Consider the following 24,697-nt stretch of genomic DNA (forward strand, 5'->3'; position numbering starts at 1 on the left):
TGTCCCCATCCAATGTGTCAGACGTCTGCTCGTCCACAGATTTCCGCAGTGCCACCAGCTTATATCTGACCACAGATGTCCTCACCCCCTGTTGGACCCCAGATGTCCACCATCTCCATTCTGGACCTTAAAGAGGAACTGCAGGCTACTCACATGATTTGTAATAAAAACCATCTTTGCCATTCTGAAGCTTTCCTCGAACCACAATGCATATATATATATATATATATATATATATATATATATATATATATATATATATATATATATATATATATATATATATATATATATATATATATATATATATATATATATATATATACATACATACATACTGCGATTCTGTACTTGCCAAATATGCTGCAGAAATCTCCCTCCACTGTGTCTGGCTGCAACCATTTTAACTGTGGGCATACCTCCACTCTGCAGCTCTCATTGGCCCTCTTGTGACTCATCTCAACCTCCCTTCCTGGAAAACTCTCAGGAGAGTGAGAAACAGAGCTGTGCATAATGTCATAAGCCTAGGCTTTTTTCCAGACAGGAAGAAACAGGAAGTGGGCTGCATAAGGTATTTACTGGCAGAAAAAAAAAAAGTTTTACTATCCAAAGTTAAAACAAGAGCAGAAGATTTAATAGATGGAAAGATGAAAATGACTTAAGTTCTGCTTTAAGATGTCCATATCTCCATTTTGGACCCCAGATGTCCCTATCTTATTTCGAACCCCAGATGCCACTTATGTGCCTATTCCATGCCTGATCACAAATATCTACTATGCCCCCTCCCCTGCTGGACCCCAGATGTTCCCAGCGGATATTTGACCCCAGAGGTCCCCTATCTCCTCATCCCCATCCTGGACCCCAGATATTTTCTATGCCCCCATCTCCCGCTGGACCCCAGATGTTCCCAGCGGATATTTGACCCCAGATGTCCCCTATGTCCTCATCCCCATCCTGGACCCCAGATATTTTCTATGTCCCCATCTCCCGCTGGACCACAGATGTTCCCAGCTCATATTTGACCCCACATATCCGATATGCTCCCAACCTGGACCATAGATGTCCCCTATGCCCCACATGTCCCCACCTCCATTCTGGGACCCAGATGTCCCAGCCTCCATTCTGGGCCCCAGATGTCCCCTCCTCCCTATATCCCCAAACAATTGACCTATGTCCTTATCCCATGCCTGACCACAAATGTCTGCCATGCACCCCCCCCCCCCCCTCCATTCTGCACCACAGATATTTTCTATGCCCCCATCTCCCGCTAGACAACAGATGTTCCCTGCTCATATTTGACCCCAAATATCCAAGATGTCCCCATCATGGACCATAGAAGTCCTCTATGCCCCCATCCAATATCTGACCACAGGGGTCCCCTATGTGCCCATCCCATATAACCCCACAGGTGTCCCCTTTGACCCCATCCAATATCTGACCACAGATATCTACTACACCCCCATCCTGTGCTGGTCCACAGATGTCTGCAATGCCACCAGTTTATATCTGACCACAGACGTCTCCATCTCCATTCTGAGCCGCAGTTGTCCCTTCCTCCATTCTGGGCCCCAGATGGAGGAGGGGACAGGACCCTGATGTGCCCATCTCCATATCTGACCCCAGATGCCACTATACCTCCAAACAATATTTGGCCACAGATGTCCCCTATGTCCTCATCCTGGACCCCAGATGTCCCCTATGTCCTCATCCTGGACCCCAGATGTCCCCTATGTCCTCATCCTGGACCCCAGATGTCCACTATGTCCTCTTCCTGGACCCCAGATGTCCACTATGTCCTCTTCCTGGACCCCAGATGTCCACTATGTCCTCTTCCTGGACCCCAGATGTCCACTATGTCCTCTTCCTGGACCCCAGATGTCCACTATGTCCTCTTCCTGGACCCCAGATGTCCACTATGTCCTCATCCCCATCCTGGACCCCAGATGCCCCCACTCTGGATTGGTCCCCACATGGCCCCTATGTACACAGGGGTCCCCAGCCAGCTGCCAGGACCCCAGCCTGTCCTCACCATAGTGAGATCCGGTCCTTGGGGTAGCGGAGCCGGTCCAGCGCCCCCAGCACCTCCGGCAGGGACCCCTCGGCGTTCCTGGCCAGCAGGGAGAGGAGGACGGTGGGCGGCCGTAGCGGGGACTCCGGGTTGTAGCGTTCCTCCGGGAAGTAGGCGGCACTGAGTCCGGACAGTACGGCGGAGAGCAGCCACAGCCGCCGTACACACTCCCAGCACCTCCGGTACATCGCTGCCGGTCCGGTCACTTTCTGTCCTCCGACTACAAATGCCTGGCCGGAGAGAAGGCTTAAAGGAGAGGCGGTGTCAGCGGCGCCGGAGAGCTGCGATTGGCGGCCACAGAGGCGCTCCCTTTAAGCCGACCAATATTTCTCCGCCGACTCCCAGGTTTAAAGGGGAGGTGTGCTGTCATTTGGGAGAACTCTTAAAGGGGTGGGCTCACTGCCAACTCAAAGCCGTAATACACGTTGTAGCAGCGAATCATCCAGCGTGTGGGAGGAGGAGGAGGGGGGCTTGAAAGACCCCATTCACTAATCACACACTGACACCCCTCTGACAACTTCCCATTGGTCAGGATGTGACACGTGGCTAAAACTGCCCATACACTATACAATCTGATTGTACAATTTCCTTTGGGGTAGCTTGTGATGTGTCTAAATCTCCCAGTCCTCTGAAGAACGATCTGCACTTGGATCACTTATCAAAGGTTCAGATCCCACTTTTGGTGACCCTGTTTGACCAAATGGTTTTCCTGTCCACTGATATTTACATGTCAGGCAGAAAGAGATAAAGCAAAAAAATCCCTGCAAGTCTGCTTGGGGGGGAGAGATGTTGTTAAAGCAGAATCACTTCCTTTTGGGAGTTTAGCTCTGATTTATATACCACCCTTTAGAAATGGCAGAGCGAGCGCTTGACCAAATCATTATATAATGAACAGAAGATATATATCTATAATTTTATATATATATATATATATATATATATATATATATATATATATATATATATAAAATCACTAATCCAAAGAAAAAACATCTAATTAACAATATCTATATTTAATTTTTTTCATTTATTTTTTATTGAGTTTTAAGATTTAGCAATTTAGCAACAAAAATAAATAAATATATATATATATTTTTGATATATCTTAAAACTCAATAAAAAAATAATTGAAAAAAAATTAATTAGATATTCAATTTTTAAAATGTTTCAATTATTTTTTATTGAGTTTTAAGATACAACAAAAATAAATAAATATATATTTCTTTTTTTTTTGTTGCTATATCTTAAAAAACTCAATAAAAAATAAATGATATAGATATTTCAATACACCCCCCCCCCCCCCCCCCCCCTTAAAAATGGCAGAGGGCTTGTACCAGATCAACATATAATGAACTACAGCATAATCATTTCTTGGGTCTAAAGCTGGTCATACACTAAACAATCTGTACAATCTGCTTTAGATCCACCATCAACTCTAGTGCAAGGGAATGCCTTGTTGGATACAAATGCAATGCTTTGATTCGTTCTTGTCTGTGGGTTACATAGTTTTGGTAATACTTAAGAAGACTGTATGGAAATAGTTCATTCTGATTGTATAGTGTATGAACAATTTTGGTAATAAAAAGTAAAGGAGACGAGCCCGGCTGCCAGCTTCCTAGCAACCAGTGTTGTTGGTTGCTATGATGCTGGTGGCTGGGCAACATCATCATTTGTAGAGTGGATGTCCTACAAACAAAAACAATTAAAAGCTGGTATTCGATCCCCAGAGGGGTCCCTGTTACCATAGCCACCCACAATCCAGCAAACAAGAGTCAGAAACAATACTTCTGGATAGACTTGCGAGACATCTGGCAGCTCCCATCAACGTGGGGACAAGGTGCTATTGGGTGAGGGGGTCAGAGCCCCCCCTGCCATAAAGCACCCCCCCATGTTGAGGGCATGTGGTGTGGTATGGTTGGGGGGGGGGCACGCTTGTTCCTTCCTCCTTTTCTGGCCTGCCAGGCTGCATGCTAGGATAAGGGTCTGGTATGGATTCTGGAGGGACCCCACGTTGGTTCCTTTTTTTTTTGGCATGGGGTTCCCCTAAAATCCACACCGGACCCAAAGGGCCCGGTATGGATTGGAAGAGGACCCCCACGCCGTTTTTTTTTCTCAAATTTTTCTATTGCTGGAAATGTTTTATTTCTATTCAGCGGTCAGTGGGGAAGCCCGCTGACAGCTGATGACTCATCCGTCATTAGGAACGCGGCGGCTGGCTTCCCAGACCACTACTTAACAATCAGCAGCAATTCACTGTGTGCTTGGCAGGCGAACACCCCAACGGACGCTGTTTGGGGCCGAACAGTTCGCCGACCTCTAGCGGCTAGTATAGCTGGACTGGCCTACCAGGATACCGGGAGATTTCCCGGTAGGCCGTCTGCCCTTGGGCCGCTTTTAGTTGTGGATGCATTGCTCTGCTCTCTCCTGCGGATCACGGAGCTGGCTGGCTCTGTGTTCGGCGGCCGCTCTGGAACACAGTCCCGCCCCCCCAGACCTACTCGTGTGATAGTAGATAGAATCAACATTCCCCCTATCACACAAGCCAGACTAGGGGGGCAGGACTGTGTTACAGCGCGGCCGCCGAACACAGAGATAGCCAGCTCTGTGATCCATAGGAGGAGATGCCCGTCCGTACAGCCCGCCCTGTGTGCCACAGTGCCTGGATAGGAGGATCGACAGGGGGGTTACATATAGAGAAAATGAGCTTTCTCTATTCCTCCATACAGCCGCTGAATGCTTGCAGTAGTGAGAGGAAGAGAATCAAGCATTCAGCGGCTGCATGGAGGAATATAGAAGGCTAATTTCCTCTATATGCAGCCCCCCTGCTGGTTCTCCTATCCTATAACTTATTTTACTGCCCCACCCAGTTCACCTTGTGCTCCCTGCCCCCCCCCCGGGCTCTCCTCCCCCACCACACTCTCCTGCCCCCCCCCCACAGTTCTCTCCACCCCTGTTCTTTTTGCCCCCCCTGCTCTTCAGCTCTCCCCATCCTTCTCTAGCCACCATCCCAGTGCTCCCCCCGTGCTCTCCACTCCCCCCATTGCTCTCCCCCCGCCCCCCCCCCAGTGCTTTCACCCCCAGTGCTCTCCACTCCCCCGTTCTCCCCCCCAGTACTCTCCACTCCCCCCCAGTGCTCTCCACCCTGTCCCCCCCCCCCAGTGCTCTCCACTTCCCCCAGTGCTCTCCCCCCTAGTGCTCTCCACTCCCCCCTGTTCTCCCCCCCCCAGTGCTCTCCACTCCCCCCTGTTCTCCCCCCCCCCAGTACTCTCCACTGTCCCCAGTGCTCTCCCCCCCCAGTGCTCTCCACTCTCCCCAGTGCTCTCCCCCATCCCCCCCAGTGCTCTCCACTCTCCCCAGTGCTCTCCCCCATCCCCCCCAGTGCTCTCCACTCCCTCCAGTGCTCTCCCCCTGTTCTCTCACCCCCAGTGGTCTCCAGCTCTCCCCATCACTCTCCAGCCCCCACCCCAGTGCTCTCCAGCCGCTCATTCTCCCCAGCCCTGTTCTTTCTGGCCCCCTGGTGCTCTCAAGCTCCACCCATCACTATCCAGCCCCCCCCCGTGCTCTCCAGTCCTCTTATTTTTGGCACCCCCCCCCGAGCACTCTCCACCCCTGTACACTCCACTCCCTCTTGCATTTTGTCCCCACCCATGTGCTCTCCACCCCCCATAGTGCTCTCCAGTCCCCCGTGCATTCCACCCCTGTTCTTTCTGGCCACCACTGGTGCTCTCAAGCTCCTCCCCCATTGCTCTCGACTCCCCCCTGCTCTTTGTACCCCCCAATACTCTCCAGCGCCTGTGCTCTCCACCCCTGTTTTTCTGCCCCCCACTGTGCTCTTCGCCACCCACACTCTTAGTCCCTCCCCCCGTGCTCTCAGCCTGCCGTGCTCTCCACCCCTGTTCTTTTTGGCCCCCCCAGTGCTCTGAAGTTCCCCCCTTCCAGTGGTCTCCGCTCCCCACCCCTGTGATCTCCACTCCCCCCTGCTCTTTGTGAGGCTGCATTGATGATCACAGTGAGGCTGCAATGGTGGGCACAGTGAGGCTGCATTTGTGGGCACAATGAGACCGCATTCATAGGCAGAGTAAAGCTGCATTTGGTGGGTACAGTGAGGCTGCATTGGTGGGCACAGTGAGGCTGCATTGGTGGGCACAGTGAGGCTGCATTTGATGGGCACAGTGAGGCTGCATTGGTGGGCACAGTGAGGCTGCATTGGTGGGCACAGTGAGGCTGCATTTGATGGGCACTGGTGAGGCTGCTTTGAGCTCTTGCATCAAGTCTGCAGTCTCTGACCATCTCCTGTATCATTTCTGCAGTCTCTGAGGGAGTCTGGAGAGGAGTCAAGAGTGGGCGTGCCGCCGGGATGGGGGTCATGGGAGAAGTCAGACTTACCACTTTTAACTGGAATTTTTATTTATATATATATATATATATATATAGCCTTATGTGATTTCATATCTATATATAATACACTCTTCATCAAATGTGCTTTAAAATGTATGGTTTTCCCTTTCATGAACAAGAAAATAATGACGTTATGCTATTGGGCTGGTATAATAATGCTGTGGGGCTGGTATGACATTTTTTCCAGGGCTGGTTTTTATTCCCAGTCTGGCCCTGATAGCTGGTAGCAATAATCTGTGTCTTTGTGGGTTCGGCAGGAGGGGTTCCCTTGTCAACACTCTCTGTGGTTGCAGGAAATAAATTTATTCCGTACATGGGCTGCTGGCCATACATGGGTCAGTTGATAGAAAAAAACTGAACAGATTCCTCCATCCACACAATCAAGGTGGATAGAATAATGCTTCCCTTGCAACACTGTATTCTGACAGAGGGAACTCCTCCACTGTCAGAATACATGGATCAGCACTTCAGCACCGATCGCACAAACATTTTCCAACAAGCCTGCTTGTGAGAAGTGGAGTATGAACTCGAATGGCTATAGATGGATTAAAATTCATCCAGTCCCTGCTAAACCGTCTGGATTCATCTAGTGCCAGCTTTAGTAAAGCAGCCGCACTGACTGCAGATGTCATGGTAACCTTAGTAGTAATGGATAGGTCCTCTATCAGGAGCAGTGACCTCCACTAAATGGATTTTGTAGTTACTGATTGAACAGGCACATTTAGGAGGAATTTTATGGCGAAACTTATCAAATAGTTTCAGTTCATTGATATTTTCATTGGATTTCTGGCATGAACTGTTTTCTATAGGACATGCCACATCATTTCGGTTAGCTTGAGGTCAGGACCCATCCTACAGTACAGATTGTCTTTGCCTTAATGTGAACCTGTGTGAAATTCGCTTGATCGTTCATATGGTATTTCAGAAAAATCGTTCAGCAGAGCGTTTTGGTGATATCATTATGAGCTTGACAAATTTTATATGAAAACCCTGAAAACATTTGTTTGATTGCCATGCTGACATTTTTAATGCTATGCATTGTTTTGGGATGCACATGCACAGTACAATACAGGGAGTCCCCGAGTTACGAACCTCCGACTTACGAATAACTCCTACTTATGAACAGAAGGTGGCGCCGGTTGGCACATCAGAAAACAGCGGAAAACTACGGTGGAAAACATCAGAAACCGCCGTTCTGCACGTCCAAATTACGAACAAATCCAACTTAAGAACAAACAGGCAGTCCCTAACCTGTTCGTAACTCGGGGACTGCCTGTAAGTACAATTTTTCCCCCCAAAAAACCCCATCCTTAGTTTTCCATCCTACTATGATTTTCTACATCAGCTAAGGTTGAAAATGATTGTCAATTTGATCCCATTAAATCGGAATTCCAGGAATTCATCCACTTTATAAAACGTGAAGGCACATTATGAGTTAAGTCCAAGGAGCTGCATGACATCTACTGGGCTTATCTCTATTTTTTATATCTGATAGGTTTCTTGCTCTGCCCGAAATACACTGGAGACATTTGAGGCTGTGAAAGAGGAGATGGGCACACAAAGCATTTATGCCCACCCTTCCCCAGGGGCATAAATGCTTTCCACAGAAGCCTTTGCATTTTGTGAATGCACACAAAATCCACAGAAGCCTTTGTATTATCCACAGAAGCCTTTGTATTTTGTGAATGTGTTCACATACTACAAAGGCTTTTGTGAATGGGCAGGAGGAGGGGGGGGGGACTGGTAGGTATAGCAGCTGTCAGACTCTCCTGTTTAGAATTCATAGCTCACTGGGATCAGCATTAGGCTCCTCTGTCTACAGTGATAGCTATCTTCCAGGAGTACTATAAAGCTGTCAGATAGATATTAGCGCTAAACCCAGGAGGTGTCATGCACCTCCCTGGACTTTACTCATAATGTGCCTTCATTTTTTTTTATTAAAATTTTTTACAAAACAGCTGAATTCCTGGAATTCAGCTTTAAATATCAAACATATGTTCAGAAAACAAACATTCCCTTGTAACCATGCTGTCCTATGAAATTAGTCACTGGACAGTTTCTTACTGAATGGAGCAGAGAAGTGAAGGAAAGGTCCTGCATAGGCAAAGCATTGATTTGCATTAAGCCAATTTGTTGTTATTTTATTAATGTGTTTCAGGGTATCGTTTTGTTGCATCATCCGGCTATACTAAGCTGCAGGCAATGATCCACTACTAGCGTGGATTAGATTTTATGATAGGCCTTATTCCCAGCTCTTCTAAACGGCCTTCTCTTGGCAGGAGAAAAGCAGTGTCAAAAATGTACACAAAGCTGCGGTTTTTCACACAAGTAGGAAATTATATTTTTGGGGGGCATTCTTTATACCATCTGTGTACAGAACACCTCCATTTTGCTATATTGCATTGAATTTTACATAAACTTATAGAGCTGCAGATTGAAAAGGAAAAGTAATATTTATTAACATTCAGGTAAAATATGACTTGTGTCGCAATTGTATATGCCATATATACAATACAATATTTGTTTTTGCTATTTTTTCTCCCCACAAAAGTGGAGTGATCCTTTAACCACTTCAGCACCGGCAGGATTTACCCACTTCTTGACCATGCCATTTTTTGCGATGCGGCACTGCGCCGCTTTAACTGACAATTGCGTGGTCGTGCGACGCTGTACCTAAAATAAAAATATATATTTCCTTTTTTTCCCACAAATAGAGCTTTCTTTTGGCAGTATTTGATCACCTCTGTGTTTTTAATTTTTTGCGCTATAAACAAAAAAATGTGCGACAATTTTGAAAAAATAAAAATAAATAATTTTAAATTTCTATATCACTTTAGGCCAATATGTATTCTGCTACATAATTTTGGTAAATAAAATAAAATAAATCAGAATAAGCGTATAGTGATTGGTTTGCGTAAAAGTTTTCGTGTCTACAAAATGGGGATAGATTTATAGTATTTTTTTTTTTTTTTTTTTACTAGTGATGGCAGCAATCAGTGATTTTTATAGGGACTGCAACATTACGGCGGACAAATCGAACACAAAACTGACATTTTTGGGAACCAGTGACATTATTACAACGATCAGTGCTAAAAATATGCACTGTTATTGTACTGACACTGGCCGGGAAGGGGTTAACATCAGGGGTGATCAAAGGGTTAAATGTGTTCCCTCACTGTGTGTTCTAACTGTATGGGGACTGTGTGACGTTCTGCATGGCAGAAAGAAAGGATCTGTGGGAACTCTCCTGTCAGAACTGAGATTTTACTTGTTTACACAGGCAGATCCCCATTCTGCCACTGCTGGGAACGTCCAGTCCACCAGACCTGCTGATTGGTTCCCCCGCTGGCCAATGGGAGCATGTGCGCCCACAAAAGCAAGTTCCCGCCCCGACGTACAGCTATAGCGATTTGTGGGAATGAGCCACCTTGCCGCAGTATAATGGCAGCAGCTGGTCTTCAAGCGCTTGGGTGTTCATTTCAATGTCCAGAAAAAAATTGATATTCTGACCAATGAAATTAATGAATGATCTGGTCAGGGCTACTGATCAGGGGGTTGCACCTGTCCTCCTGCACAGGGCTCAGATTCCATACATTTAAGGGGGTTTCAGAGCAGCAGGAGTGGGCACAATTACTGGAACCAATCCCCCTGTGGCCCTCCCTATGTTTACAATGCTTTAGTTTGTGAATGAACAGGAAGCCTCTGTATAAAGCACTTCCTTTTCATTCACTCTGCAGCTACGGTTGCAGAGAAAGATTTGAAGAATCTGTGTCCTCAATATTTTTCTCTGTCTCAAAAGTGAGACGTTGTGTGTCTATTTGGACCCCCAATATTTCATCAACTCCCATGAGGCTGTTAAAAAAAAAGATTTGGAAAATTTTAAAAAATTATAAAAAAAAAAACACACACATAATCATGGGGTCATCCTCACAGGTATTCTGGTTTTCTATGTGGACACCCAGGTCAACATTGAGGGGCATTTATAGACAGAAAAATAAACTGTAAAATGTCCCTGAAGCAGCTTTTAAAATGCCTAACGTGCACAAGGCCTTCCTTCAGCAAAAGATCACTGCATTAGTTTTGCCTCCTTACTGCCTGTCAAGCATTTATTGCTTGAGTGTGAAAAACTCATACAAGGCTGTGCGTGTGATTCAGGGCACCTTTACGTTGCTGTATCACAGTAACATGCATTGGGGAGGATTTACTAAAACTGGAGCACAAAGAATCTGGTGCAGCTGTTGCATACTGCAGTAGCCAATCAGCTTCCAACTTCAGCTTGTTCAATTAAGCTTCGACAATAAATCCTAGAATCCAATTGGTTGATGTGACAGACCCAACCGGCACAGGGACTTTTGGAAGGGACTGCAGGGTAGCCCCTTGCCTACTGACTTTGGGCCCTGGCATTTGAGGGAGCTATGAGCATCCAGGAAGATGTCCTGTTTTATAATGCCCTTAGTGCTACTTCAACAATTTTACAAGTTAAAACTGGGCCTTACCACTGCTCTATATTATGCAAAAGCAGCAATGGAAACAATTACAGGGAATTTTTTTTTCTTCCAATTAAAGTCTATACAATAAAAAATATAGAAATGCAAATCTGCATCAATAAAAAATAAATCAAAAATGTTGTAATAGGCTAGAAAGGCAAACATCTATTTCACACTAAACACCCATGTCAAAACTAAAAAGCCATGTTAGAGGAAAAGGCTCAAGTCCTAATGCATTTAAAGCATAACTCCACTTTTGTTGAGGAAAAAAAAAAAATGGAGTTACTCTTACCGGTAACTTCCTTTTCCAGGACAGCTACCATAGAGAGACCTTGGCTCCTCCCATCTCAGGAAACACCACCTTATACTGCAAGATTTAAGCCTCACCGTCCTGCCGGACCCTCAGTTCTTGAAGAATACCTCCAGTCAGCTGGGGGAGACACAAGAATACGTCATACTAACCTTTATCTTACCTGACAATCTCATGGGATGAGCTCTCAGGGATAGCCAACAATTTGGGTGGGTAACGGTGTTGTCCTGAAAAAGGATGTTACCGGTAAGAGTAAAGCCGCGTACACACGATCGGATTTTCCTCTGGGAAATGTGTGATGACAGGCGCTTGGCGGAAATCCGACCGTTTTTACTCTCCAAAGGACAATTGTTGTCGGATTTTCCATGGACAAATGTTGGATGGCAGGCTTTAAAATTTTCCGCGGACAAATGTGTGTTGTTGGATTTTCCGAGCGTGTGTACACAAGTCTGTCAGACAAAAGTCCAAAGTACAAACACGCATTCTCGGAACGAAGTACAAGCCAGAAGCGGTAGGTCTTGTAAACCAGCGTTCGTAAATAGATTAACATTCGTGATGTGGCAAATTATGAAATCTAGAAATGCAGCACGCATTCTCTTCTTCTTTAATGGAATAATAATGAGGCTGCTTTGCTGGTGATACTGATGGAGTTATTGCAAACACATTTTCAAAGGCTTTTTTTTCTAGTGATATCAAGAATAATATTATCATGCTTTTTTCTTTTTTTTTTTTTTCTTTTTTTGGGCAAGTTACCACAATACCATTATCCCCTAGTTTTTAAGATCAAAGATACAAATTTGATGGTGTTCTTTGTCTATTTTAGATTATATTTTTTTAAACGTAACTGCCTACTCCCAAACTAGCCAAGTATTATTCTACACGGTTTTTTTTATTGTGCATTAAAAAAAAAGAAAACAAATAAAATTAGACATGCTATGTGCCAATACAAATTAACCAAAAAGTGCATTCTATGCATCCAAAATATAGAAAATATACCAAATCAAATCATTATTCAACCAAAAAATAAAATAAAAGCCTCATGCATGTGTCCTGCTTCTTAATATAGGGGGTCAACAATGCCAAGAGTTGGTGAACGCAGTGGTCGGGCGTTCCGGAGATAATTCCGAAAATCATCCGGATTATTCTCCTGGAGCTCCCGCAGCAAAGGCATATGACATACCGTATTTATCGGCGTATAACATGCACTTTTTTCCCCCTAAAATCAGGAGGAAATCGGGGGTGCTTGTTATACACCGATCCCCCTCTGTTAATAAGATTTTCTGCCGTTCTCATCGGCTTCCGGGTATTTTCGCCCGCACTCGGCCGTTCTCAGCAATCTTCAGCCATTCTCTGCTATTTTTGGCGTGTTTGGAGTGTGGCCGAAAATAGCCGAAAAATACCCAAAAGCCGCCGAGAACGGCTGAGAACTACCAAGCGCCGCCGAGATACACAAGACATCTGCTCTGTATCTAGGCGGCACCATTTTTAAATGGCAAACACACAGACAAGGCTGAAAATGACTGACAAGGCTAAATGGAAGGCTTCAAATTACACTGACAAGGCTGCATTGATGGGCATTTAAATGCAAGTTTTTTCCTTAAAGTTCCCTCCTAAAAGTTTTTTTCTTTTAAATTCCCTCCTAAACTTGGGGTGTGTGTCGTATGCCGGCGCGTGTTATATGCAGATAAATACGGTAATTGGTCATGATTAAAAAAGCAACCAGTTTTTGGTCCAAGAAATACTCCTTCTCTTGTTCCTGGGCTGGACTTGGATCAAAGCAATAACTCCAAGGCCAATAATAAATAACATGTTATCTCCTCCAATTCCACGAAGGTGGCAAAGCTGGACCACGTTGCAGCTCTACAGATCTGCTCTGGAGAAGCACCAGCTCACTCTGCTTGAGAAGTCGCCATTGCCCTGGTGGAATGTGCCTTAATACCCTCTGGGGGCTCCAACCCCCCTGACCACATAGGCCTGAATAGTGGCTAACCTCAACCATCTGGCTATTGTACGTCTAGAGGCTCTGGACCCTTTCCTTAGCCCTGAAAATAACACAAAAAAGAATCCGATTTCCTAAACTGTTTTGTACTAAGTACTGAAGGACATGGGAGTGTGGATGTTAGTAAGCCCAAAGCTGACATGGCTTGTCTTACTGAGACCTGACGGCTGCCCTGGAGAAACAACATTGCCCTGTCCACCTTCTGATTTGTTGAATCCAACACGTAGCCCAAGAAGGTGAACTTTTGGGATGGAACCAAGTTGGATTTCTCCAGGTTCAAGCTTTCTAGTATGCCTCTTGCCACCTGTAGATCCTGGGACAACTGCTACTGGGAAGAGGCAAACAGGAGTAGATTGTTAAAGTATGCAACTACAGAGATGCCTCTGAGCTGCAGAAAAGCCAGGACCTCTACCATGACATTGGTGAAGATGCGGGGCGAAGAGGATAGACCAAAGGGGAGGGCCCTAAACTGTAGATGGAACGTCCCTTCTCTGGTTTTTACCGCCAACCTGAGGAACTTCTGGTAGCCTTCTGCAACAGGGATTTCAAATCTATCGATCCCATGAAGCAGTTCGGGGAAAGAAGTGCTTTCACCAAGTAGACCAAGTCCATTCGGAACCTACTGTAGGTTTCTGAGACATTCAGAGGCTTCAGGTTCAGGATAAGCCTGAACTTTCCCAAAGGCTTGTGGACCACAAAGATGTGGGAATAGAAGCCTCTGCTGGTCTCTCTTGTTGGGACTCATACCACCACCTCCTGTTCCTCCAACTCCTGTAGGGAGGATAGAAGAGCTGAAGACTTTTCTGTGCACTTTGGCAGCTCAGTGACCAGAAGTCTGAGCGGGGGAGGTTTTGAAAATTACAGCCGGTATCCTCTTCTTATGATCCCTAACACAAACTGGTTGGAGGTAATCATCTCCCACTGTAGGAGGAAGGCCCCAATTCTTCCTCCCACCATGGTTAATCCATAATTGGGTCTTTTTGGGCTGATCAGGAGGGTGAAAAATCGCCCCCCTATGCCCTTTGCCCTTCTGCCCCCAAACCTTCTGTCGATCAGGTTTTGAGGATTCAAACTTCCTCTGAGGGCGATACTTTCTTTTAGTCTGCTCTCCATATTTCCTATTAATGGTCAAGGCCTCTTTCTCAAGGCCGTCTGATCCAAGACGACTTCCAAACCTAGCCCAAACAACAAATCCCCTGTGAGTGGAATCCCATAGAGCTTGACCTTGGAAGCGATATCTCCCTGCCACGTCTTAAGCCACAGGGCCCTCCTTGCTGAATTGGTCAGGGCTGTGAATCTTGTGGACATGTGCACCGATTCAGCCGCGGCATCTGCAATGTGTGTCACCCCTTTAAGAAGCATGGGGAAAGAGGTCAGGATCGTTTCTTTTGGAGTTCCTGCTTCAATGTGCACCCTAATCTGTGTCAACCAATATTCCATGTTATGGGCCACCACTGTGGCCGCCAATGCGGTGCTTGAGGTTTCCCACTGACGACTCCCAGGATTTCTTCTAGAGCGAGTCCATCCTCTTGTCCATGGGGTCTGAAAGCGCCCCCATGTTCTCAAAGGCCAGGTTAGTATGTCTGGAGGACTGTGAAAAGGCTGCGTCTAGTTTAGGAAATGTATTCCAGACTAGCGCCTCCTCTTATGCAAAGGGAAACCTGTGTTTCAGAGCCCTTGAAAAGAAAGGTTTCCTTTCAGGGTCTTGCCACTCTCTCTTGATGGCATTGACCAAAACGTTGTGGACTGGAAACACTCTCTTTTTGAGCTTCCCATGGCCCTTGTACATCTGGTCATGGAGTGACAGTTTCCTCTTTTCCTCCTGGATTCCTAAAGTGGTATGAATAGCTCCTAAGAGCTCCTCTGCTTCCTCTAGGGAAAGTTTGTAGTGAGAGGATCTTGTGGATTCCCCATCCACCCCCTCTCCCCCTGACTCCCCATGGGAGTCTGAAGAGTCGCTGTCTGGCTTTTCCTCAATTTCCTCTCTGGAGCCCCCTGGTCTCTCTCCGCTCACGACAGAAGCATCCGCTGAGCTTGGAGCTATGCTCTGTTGCGCTGGTGGAGGATTAACCTGGGGTTGTGGCATCTGGAAGCTAGAAAAGAGTGTCTTAAAAGACTGGAAGGTGCTAGAAAGCTCCTTGATGGACACTGCTAGGTCCGTACATTGTTCCGCTGACTGCTTCCTGACTAACCCCTCAACTTTTTTCAGAGTGCCTTGGTCCAAGATTCCCCCATTGTGGCTCTGCATGAAGGACATTTCTTCTTGGAGTTGTGGGAGCCTTGACTTTATCCGTGGCCTTGCTCTACTAAATACAGACCCAAAAGAGAGAGCAGCCATAAATGCCTGCACTGTCTGCCCACCAGTGCTTAACACAGAGGACCACCAGGGGTGCCTTCCCCAGGACCAACCACCACCAGGGTCCCAGATGCATGCCCCCATCCCCCCAATGACCACCAAGGGGGACAAACACCTGTGGAGCTTGCAGGACAGGGTAAGGGAACACCACCCCAGGGTTCCTCTTACCTTAGAGTGGCTGGTGCTGGAGTCTCCAGGAGCTGCTCATTAAGCCTCTGCTTCCGTCATTTCCCGCTGAGGATTGGTGGTCTCTCCTGCCTCTGGGCGCTGTCCCCGCAGCAAAAACAAGGCCGCACCAGCCGAGCCCGCTTTCAGATCCTGTGGCTGGAACCGGAAGCCATGAGTTCGGCAGAAGTGCCTGGCCCCGCCGGAACTCACGTCACCCGTCATCCGGCCCAACTCCTGGAGCGCCATCACTGGCTGCAAAGTGCAGGGTGGCCTCGGTGCACTTCCCGCTATGCCTCCACCTGGGCAGAAGTAAGCAAACCCCCCCCCAGACTTTCTGCTTCACTAAGTGAAGAGAGAGAGAGAGAAAGACCGACCCACTGTACCCAGATCATTTTATCATTTTTTTTCCCCACAAATAGAGCTTTCTTTTGGTAGTATTTAATTACTGCTGTATTTTTTTTTTTTGCTAAAGAAACAAAAAAAAAAAAAAAGACCGCAAATTTTGAATTTTTTTTTTAAAAACCGTTTCATAGTTTGTTATAAAATTTTGAAAACGAGTAATTTTTCTCCTTCATGGATATGCACTGATGAGGCGGCACTGACGGGCTCTGATAAGGTGGCACCAAGAGGTGGCGCTGTAGGCCATTGATTGGCAGCATTGATAGGTGGCAATGGTAGGTGGCACTGGTGGGCACTGCATAACAGCAGTGCCGCTCCACGTGAGAGACTGATGTCCCTCTGACAGAAGCCAGTGATCTGCTTTTTTTTCCCCTCACGCTGATCGTGAGGGGGGAAAAAAATAAATAAAATGATTGGCGATCTTCTGTTTGCAATGAGGGAAAAAAAGTATTAGATCCCCTGCTGATTTTGTACGTTTGCCCACTGATGAAATGATCAGTCTATAATTTTAATTGTAGGCTTATTTTATTGATTGCTGATTGATTGATTGCTTCTGTGGAAAGGTGTCTTTTATACAGTTAACAAGTTGAGATAAGGAGCAATCCCTTTAAAGAGGAAGTAAACCCTGATGAGTTTACTTCCTATTTCATTCCCTGCAAAGGTAAAGCATAATGGACTACTATGCATCGCATAGTAGTCCATTATGTGTCACTTACCTGACAGAGGAGCCAACGAAGTCACCGCTGTCCCCTGTAGTCTGCCGCATCCATCTTCTTGGTGGGTCTCGCTGCTCCAGTGCTGTCATTCCGCGAAGCCGCAATGATGTCACTCCCGCGCATGCGCACAGGAGCCACCACGCGCGGCATATCGCCGTTGACAGGTGCCACGCTCAATGCGCCTGCGCGCCGCTGTCTACGGTGCATGCGCCGTAGACAGCGATGCCTGTCTAGGCAAATATCTCCTAAACCGTGTAGGTTTAGGAGATATTTCTTGGACCTACAGGTAAGCCTTAATCTAGGCTTACCTGTAGGTCAAAGTGTGTTGAAAGGGTTTACAACCACTTTAAGCTCATTACCTGTATAGAAGACACCTGGGAGCCAGAAATCTTGCTGATTGATGGGGGATCAAATACTTTATTTCCCTCATTAAACTGTAAATCAAATTTATAACTTTTTTTTTAAATGCATTTTTCTAAAAAAAAAAATTGTTATTCTGTCTCTGTTAAAAAAAAAAAACGACCATTAAAATTATATACTGGTCATTTTTTTTGTCAGTGGACAAATGTACAAAATCAGCAGGGAATCAAATACTTTCTTCCCTCACTGTACATCACATGATCAGCTGTCATTGGCTGACAGCTGATCACGCTTTTAAGGGGTTGGGATCAGCCCCTTACTCCAATCTGTGATCAGCCGAGTCTCATAGACTCGGTTATCACAGAGCGCGCCTCGCACGCCCTGCAGGGGACACACTGAATGCGCATGCTCGAGAGGACATCTATGGACACCCTCCCAGCAATTAAGGCCCATGCTGTAGCCGTTTTTCAGCTATAACGTGGGTGGTAGGAGATTAAGAAACTTTTTCGCAGATTCCTACCTTTTGGTATTCTGAAGAAATAGCTGTCTGCGTCTAGGTAAATGTAAATGGGAGGGACTTTGATAGTTATCAATCAGCTTCTGCACCTGCAGGGCTCTAAGGAAACTGGTGGGGTCTGCATCCCTTTAGATGTGATATACCCTTTGAACTTTCTGTTGCGGGGATGCCAAAAATCTGACTTGTATCTTAGTGCAGACATGGGAAAATCAGGGTGCCAATCACACAATCAGAAAATAACATTTCTGGGGGGCGTTCTGTATACCACCCATGTAGAAAATGCCTTCAGGTAGCCATATTGCATAGAATTTTACAAAAATAATCAGTGCTGCAGAATTAAAATGAAAGGGATTTTTTAATAACAATCAATTACAATATTACTTGTATCGCAATTGTATATGCTCGATTTTTTGCTATCTTTTTTTTCCACAAAAGTGGAGTTATCCTTTAAGATGACACCTGTACTAAAATAAAGTCAACTGTACCCATCCATCCTTCAATACATATACCCCACTCTAGTCCATAGAGATCTTCCCCATTTCTGTTTAAAACTACGTTTCTTGACGGTCTATTCTAGAACAATATTGAAAATATTTACCTCATCAACTGGATTTCATTGAAGGTATTTAAACTCTTGGTGCTGGTTACGCGCATAAATGTGGCTGCTCGGAGGGTGAGCCTTAATGTCAAGCAGCCGCATAAATGCGGCCCTGTTAAAACAACTTACCACGCTGAGAGTGCACTCCCTGCACAGTAGCCAGTGGGGATCGGTAAGCTTCCGACGTATACTTGAGATTAGGAGCTTTCCGATCATGTGACAGCCAATCACAGTGGTCACATGACCTGAAATCCCACTTCTACCCACTTCTTTTAGAACTCCAAGCCCTTGTACACATGGTCGGACATTCCGACGGAAAATGTCAGATCGGACCGCGTTGTCGGATAATCCGACTGTGTGGGCTCCATCTGACTTTTTCCGTCGGAATGTCCGACCAACAAAGTTTGAGAGCTGGATAAAAATTCAATTAAATTAAATTTTCCGACAACATGATCCGATCAGACTTTGTCCGATTGTTTGTAAAGAATTCTGATCGGACAAAGGGCCACGCATGCTCAGATCAAAGTACGAGAGCAAAGCTACTGGCTACTAGGCTGAACGAACAAACGTCATCACATTCCGAACGATCGGATTTTCCGACAACTTTGTCCGATCATGTGTATGCAACACCAGTTTCGGACAAAATCCGTCAGAAAAAATCAGACGGATTTTGTGGTCAGAATTTCCGACCGTGTGTACAAGGGCTTAGGCCTCATTCAGACGAGGCGGATCCACTTGCACAGAGTCCGCCGGCTCACCAGATCTCTCCGTTGATCTCCGCTGAGCCGGCAGATGACAGGTCCCTCTCTGCTCACTGAGCGGGGAGGGGCTTGTCAAGTGCCGCTGGATTCTATGGAGAGATCGGATGAAACGGACAGCATGTCCGTTTTCATCAGATCTCACCCGATCCAATCTGCCAGCGACGGATCCGGACATAGGGCCATCCGTCTGATTCAGCGGATCGGATGTCAGCGGACATGTCACCGCTGACATCCGTCGCTCCATAGACCAGCATGGAGTGCCTGTTCAGGTCTGCCGTCAAAACCGGCAGGCGGACCTGAACGGTCTGACAGTGTGAAAGGGGCCTTAAAGGGTCAGGAGGTGGTCGGCTTGAAACGGTTAAAAAAAAAAAAAACTGAAATCAAGTTTTTGCCTGCTTAAATTAGGAACTTCACTTTGCTTAAGCCCCCCAAAAAATAAAAGGTTCCCAACACTCGCCCAAAAAAATACAAATACTTTCCCCTGGTCCCTCTTCTCCAGCGCTGCCATCTTTAACTGAGATCTGGCATGTGCACAGACATTCCATGAAGCTGTAACATCTATGGGACTTGGCAGAAATACCCACGGCGTGTGTACACATGCATCAGATCCCCTGCGTTTGCTCCATACACACAAAGACAACTAGAGACTCAGATGTTTATGCACATCTTCCAATTGGCTCCTGGGATGGCTATGTCGCACAGACCCAGGAAGCAGTTTGTGAGATGTTGCACGTGCGCACACGTCGGGGTCTCTTCCAGAGAACTGGCAAAGACTAACAGCATGTTTGCGGATGGTGGAGAAGCTGTGGTGATGTCATCCTGGTCTATTCCAGGATTTAGGAAGTGAAAATACAAAAAAAAGCCCATGTGAACCAGGCCAAAAGGTGAAATTGGATTGACTGCAATGGATCAACCCATCTCTACACCCACACGCTTTCTGTAGCTTATACAGTTGCAACAAGAAAACACACAATGTGAACCAATTGGCATTTTATTTTCTGTGTAGCCATGTGATCTTGTTTTGAATGTGCAAATCTTCTGGAAGTTGTGGCTCCTCGGGCAGTAAGGAGCAGATCCTAGCAGGAGGCAGATGTGAGAGGGGGACAGATCGTTAAGGGTACAGTGGGCAGAGTCAAGAATATGGATGGTGAGGATGCAGGGCAAATCTTCAAGCTACATGTTCTGCTCATGATGTGGTCTTCTGGTTGAGGAAAAGTCTGAGGTTCTGTTGATGGTCCTGTGGCGTCATTTCTGGCTACATATCTCTACTTCTGTGGTCCTCTTTTTTTGGTGCTCATCCCATCGTTATTTGTGGCTTTGGTGGTTGAGTCTATGCATCCGTGGCTTTAACTTTTTGGTCCAGGAAGTCACTGCACCCATGTCCATCAATATGCTGAGTACAGTCACTGCTTGTAGTTTTTGTATTGTGTGACACTGGCTGACCATTTGCTTGTCTTTGCTTGACTTTGACCTGTATCTCTGCTCTGTCCGGCTCTCTACTTCTGCCTGTGGCCCTGGCAGCACCAGGGATGACGTGTGGGGAGATCCGGACTGTGGTTCTGAACCCGCTCCGGATTATGGAGCTCTAAGTGCAGTGCTACAGGACAGAGTGCTTCTCCACGGGGCATGTTAGATCCCGGGCAGCAGGCTCATCAAGGAACCAAAGGAGCTTACCATTCACTGGGGAGACCCGTGCAGCCGGCAAAGGATCAGACTCTTCTTCCTGAAGGATACGCTAAGAGACACAAAAAAATGTCAATTGCAAAAGCTTTGGCTGGCAGCAAATAAAGTCAAATAGGGAACCAAAAATCCTATAAAGCATACACTAAAAGACAAAAATGCAGTTCATTTTCTTTCAATCTGATTTTTTATTTTTTCCAAATCCAACGCATTTAGATTTAACAGGCTTATTTCAGAACATTTGGGAAGAACTGAGAACTGTTAAGATACCTACCATTTATGCCCTAAGAGAGGAGCTAATCTATAAACTATGACCTAGCCTATTTCTCAGATTTCAGTGCCTTGCATTGGTTTAAAATAAATAAAAACATAAGAGTACCACTCTAAGGCTCCTTTCACATGGCATCTTCTGTTCCAATCAGCAGGGGATCTGTCCAGTGATTGGAGCAGTGTGGATGACAGGTCTGTGTCTGCTCAGTTTATGCAGAGCAGACATGGACAACACCTATTTTGTTCTACGGTGCGGCAGGTGTAAACAGACTTCACTGTTCGTTTACACCCAAGCTGCCTCTGATATACAAACAACTTACAGCAACCCCAACCTGGCCTTTGCAGCAAGGAGCACATGGAAGGGTGACACATTTAAGAAAAAAAATACCCAGCTTACCTACCAGCCAGCTTGCAATAAATCAAATACTCATGTCTAACACATTTGCAAATACACGTGTAAGCTTCAGAGGTCATGTCACGGCACCCCAATATACTGCAGTCCTAACTCTATAATTCTGAGAGTCTCCAAAGTTGGAGCACAATTATGAAAATGGATAGATTAAAGGCAGGTATGCCTGGAGGAAGCCCACCCACTCAAAGATTAAGTGACGCACTGGACACCCAGCAATAGGACAATGGCAGCAAAAGTATCCAGTGCATCCCCTCACCAAATAACCAACAGCACAAACAAATGGGAACCACTCCAACCTAAAACTGGCCTTTGCAGCAAGGAACACATGGAAGGGCAACTCATGTCAAAAAGCAACAAAGAAAAAATTCCCAGCTCACCTACCAGCCAGCCTGCAACAAACCAAATTACCGTGTCCAACAGTTCACGTTAAGACCAACGGGTTTAATTTGCACACAAAGGCCAGTTATAGGTTGGAGTAGTTGCCATTTGTTTGTACCATTGGTGAATTGGTGAGGGGATGCACTGGCTACCTTCGCTGTCATTGCGCTATCACTGGGTGTCCAGTGTCTTCCTATACCTTTAAGGGATGGGCTCCCTCTAGGAATACCTGCCCTTAATCTATCCATTATTATATAAGTGCTCCAACTCCAGAAACTCTCAAACTGAGAGTTAGAACTGTAGTACACTGGGGTGTCGTGATGTGGCCTCTGCAACTTACACGTGTATTTGCAACTGTGTGCAAGCTAAACTCCTTGGTCCCAGCATGAACTGTTAGACAAGACAATTTGGTTGGTTGGTTGGCTGGTAAGTGAGCTGTGATTTGTTTGTTTCCTCAAATATAGTCTGCCCAAAACGGAAGAGGACACCGTTTTTTCTTTAAGCAGGCCTGATCGGACCTCGAGGTAGGCGGGTGTAAACGGATACAAATTTGTTAACACCCGTTAATCCATGGGAAAGCATGGACCATCTGATCAAATCCACCTGAAAAACTGACAGGCAGACCTGATCAGATCGCCAGTGTGAAAGGATCCTGTTGTAAGGCTGAGTACATACTGTACGAATTTCGGCTGGTTCCTGAGCACTGGCTGAACCTCGCTATGTGGGTGGCCCTATCAGCCACCTCCCTCCCAACATCCTTTGATTGAAAAATCAAAAAAAGAGTGAGGCTGAAAATGGTCAGCCAAACAGCAGCTGCATCAAATTAAATGCAGCCACTGTTCCAACCAGTGTCACCTGTGGTTGAATACAACTGCCGCAGCGGGAGATACGGTGCCTGTAAAAAGTATTCATACCCCTTGAAAATTTTCACATTTTGTCATGTTACAACCAAAAACGTAAATCTATTTTATTGGGATTTCATGCGATAGACCAACACAAAGGGGCACATAATTTTGAAGTGGAAGAAAAATTCTAAAAAGGTTTTCAATTTTTTTTTACTAATAATTATGTGAAAAGTGTGGCGTGTATTTGTATTCAGCACCCCAATACTTTGTAGAACCACCTTTCGCTGCAATTACAGCTACAAGTCTTTTTGGGTATGTCTCTACCAGCTTTGCACATCTAGAGAGTGACATTTTTGCCCATTCTTCTTTGCAAAATAGCTCAAGCTCTGTCAGATTGGATGGAGAGCATCTGTGAACAGCAATTTTCAAGTCTTGCCACAGATTGCCAATTGGATTTATGTCTGGACTGTGACTGGGCCATTCTAATACATGAATATGCTTTGATATAAACCATTCCATTGTAGCTCTAGCTGTATGTTTAGGGTCGTTGTCCTGCTGGAAGGTGAACCTCTGACCCAGTCTCAAGTCTTTTGCAGACTCTAATAGGTTTTCTTCTGAGATTGCCCTGTATTTGGCTCCATCCATCTCCCCATCAACTCTGACCAGCTTCCCTGTCCCTGCTGAAGAAAAGCATCCCGACAACATGATGCTGCCACCACCATGTTTCATGGTGGGGATGGTGTGTTCAGGGTGATGTGCAATGTTAGTTTTCCACCACACATATCGGCCAAAAATTTAAATTTCGGTCTCATCTGATTTAGCAAGACAAAGCCCCTGTACACACGGTTGGACATTCTGCCAACCAAATCCGTTGGATTTTGTCCGACGGATTTTGTCCGAAACTGTTGCTTACACACGGTCGGACTAAGTTGTCGAAAAATCTGATCATTCAGAACGTGATGACGTAATTTCGTTACGATGGGACTACGTTCAGGCTAGTAGCCAATAGCTTTGATGTAGGAATTTGATCTGAGCATGCGTGGCACTTGGTCCGATCAAAATTCTCTACACATGATCGGAGTATGTCCGATCGAACCAGTTGGTTGGAAAATATTTCCAACAAGTTGGAAAATTGGGTCCGACGGATATTCCGACGGAATCAGTCCGATGCATACCACACACAGTCGGATTATCCGACAACACGGTCCGATAGGACACATTCCGACGGAGTGTACAAGGGCTAATAGTTGTCCTGTGGACAGATTCTCCCACCTATGCTGTGGATCTCTGCAGCTCCTCCAGAGTTACCATGGACCTCTTGGCTGCTTCTCGGATTCATGTTCTCCTTGCCCAGCCTGTCAGTTTAGGTGGACGGCCACGTCTTGATAGGTTTGCAGTTGTGCCATACTCTTTCCATTTTTGGATGATGATTTGAACAGTGTCTTTGAGATGTTCAAAGCTTCGGATATTTTTTTATAACCTAACCCTGCTTTAAACTTCTCCTTTCCCTGACCTGTCTGCTGTGTTCATTGGCTTTCATTATGCCGTTTGTTCACTAAGCTTCTCTAACAAACCTCTAAGGGCTTCAAAGAACAGCTGTATTTATATGAAAATGAAATTACACACAGGTGGACTTTCTTTACTAATTAGGTGACTTCTGAAGGCAATTGGTTCCACTAGATTTTAGTTAGGGGTATCAGAGTAAAGGGGGCTGAATACAAATGCACGACACACTTTTTCAGATTTTTTATTTTTTTTTTATTTGGAAAACCATTTATCGTTTTCCATCCACTTCACAATTATGTGTCACTGTGTGTTGGTCTAACACATACAATTCCAAAAAAAAAAAACTTATTATGATATATATTTAATATATATATTTTTTTTATGTTTTTGGTTGTAACATGACAAAATGTGGAAAATTGTATAGCATGGATGGGGAGATCTGTTCACAGATTGAACAAAAACAATCTAT

At 45.7% G+C, this 24,697-nt stretch overlaps 2 protein-coding genes across 5 annotated transcripts in view; both read right to left on the reverse strand.

Annotated features, from left to right (window-relative positions):
- COLGALT1 (collagen beta(1-O)galactosyltransferase 1) overlaps positions 1 to 2,376 on the reverse strand; it is an 86,432-nt gene extending 84,056 nt beyond the window's left edge. Inside the window, exon 1 of the mRNA XM_077470110.1 lies at positions 2,030 to 2,376. Coding sequence (XP_077326236.1) covers positions 2,030 to 2,256 — 227 coding nt within the window. The 5' untranslated portion in view covers positions 2,257 to 2,376. The remainder of the gene's footprint in view (positions 1 to 2,029) is intronic.
- A 17,736-nt stretch (positions 2,377 to 20,112) lies between these two features.
- PGLS (6-phosphogluconolactonase) overlaps positions 20,113 to 24,697 on the reverse strand; it is a 43,864-nt gene continuing 39,279 nt past the window's right edge. For all 4 annotated transcript variants that reach the window (XM_077470111.1, XM_077470113.1, XM_077470112.1 and 1 more), the window contains exon 6: positions 20,113 to 20,872. In XM_077470111.1, the coding sequence (XP_077326237.1) occupies positions 20,735 to 20,872 (138 nt within the window). In that variant the 3' untranslated portion in view covers positions 20,113 to 20,734. The remainder of the gene's footprint in view (positions 20,873 to 24,697) is intronic.

The sequence above is a fragment of the Lithobates pipiens genome, unplaced genomic scaffold, assembly GCF_037356315.1.
Source record: "Lithobates pipiens isolate NorthernLeopardFrog02 unplaced genomic scaffold, aLitPip1_a1.2 Scaffold_8, whole genome shotgun sequence".
NCBI classification, from domain to species: Eukaryota; Metazoa; Chordata; class Amphibia; order Anura; family Ranidae; genus Lithobates; species Lithobates pipiens.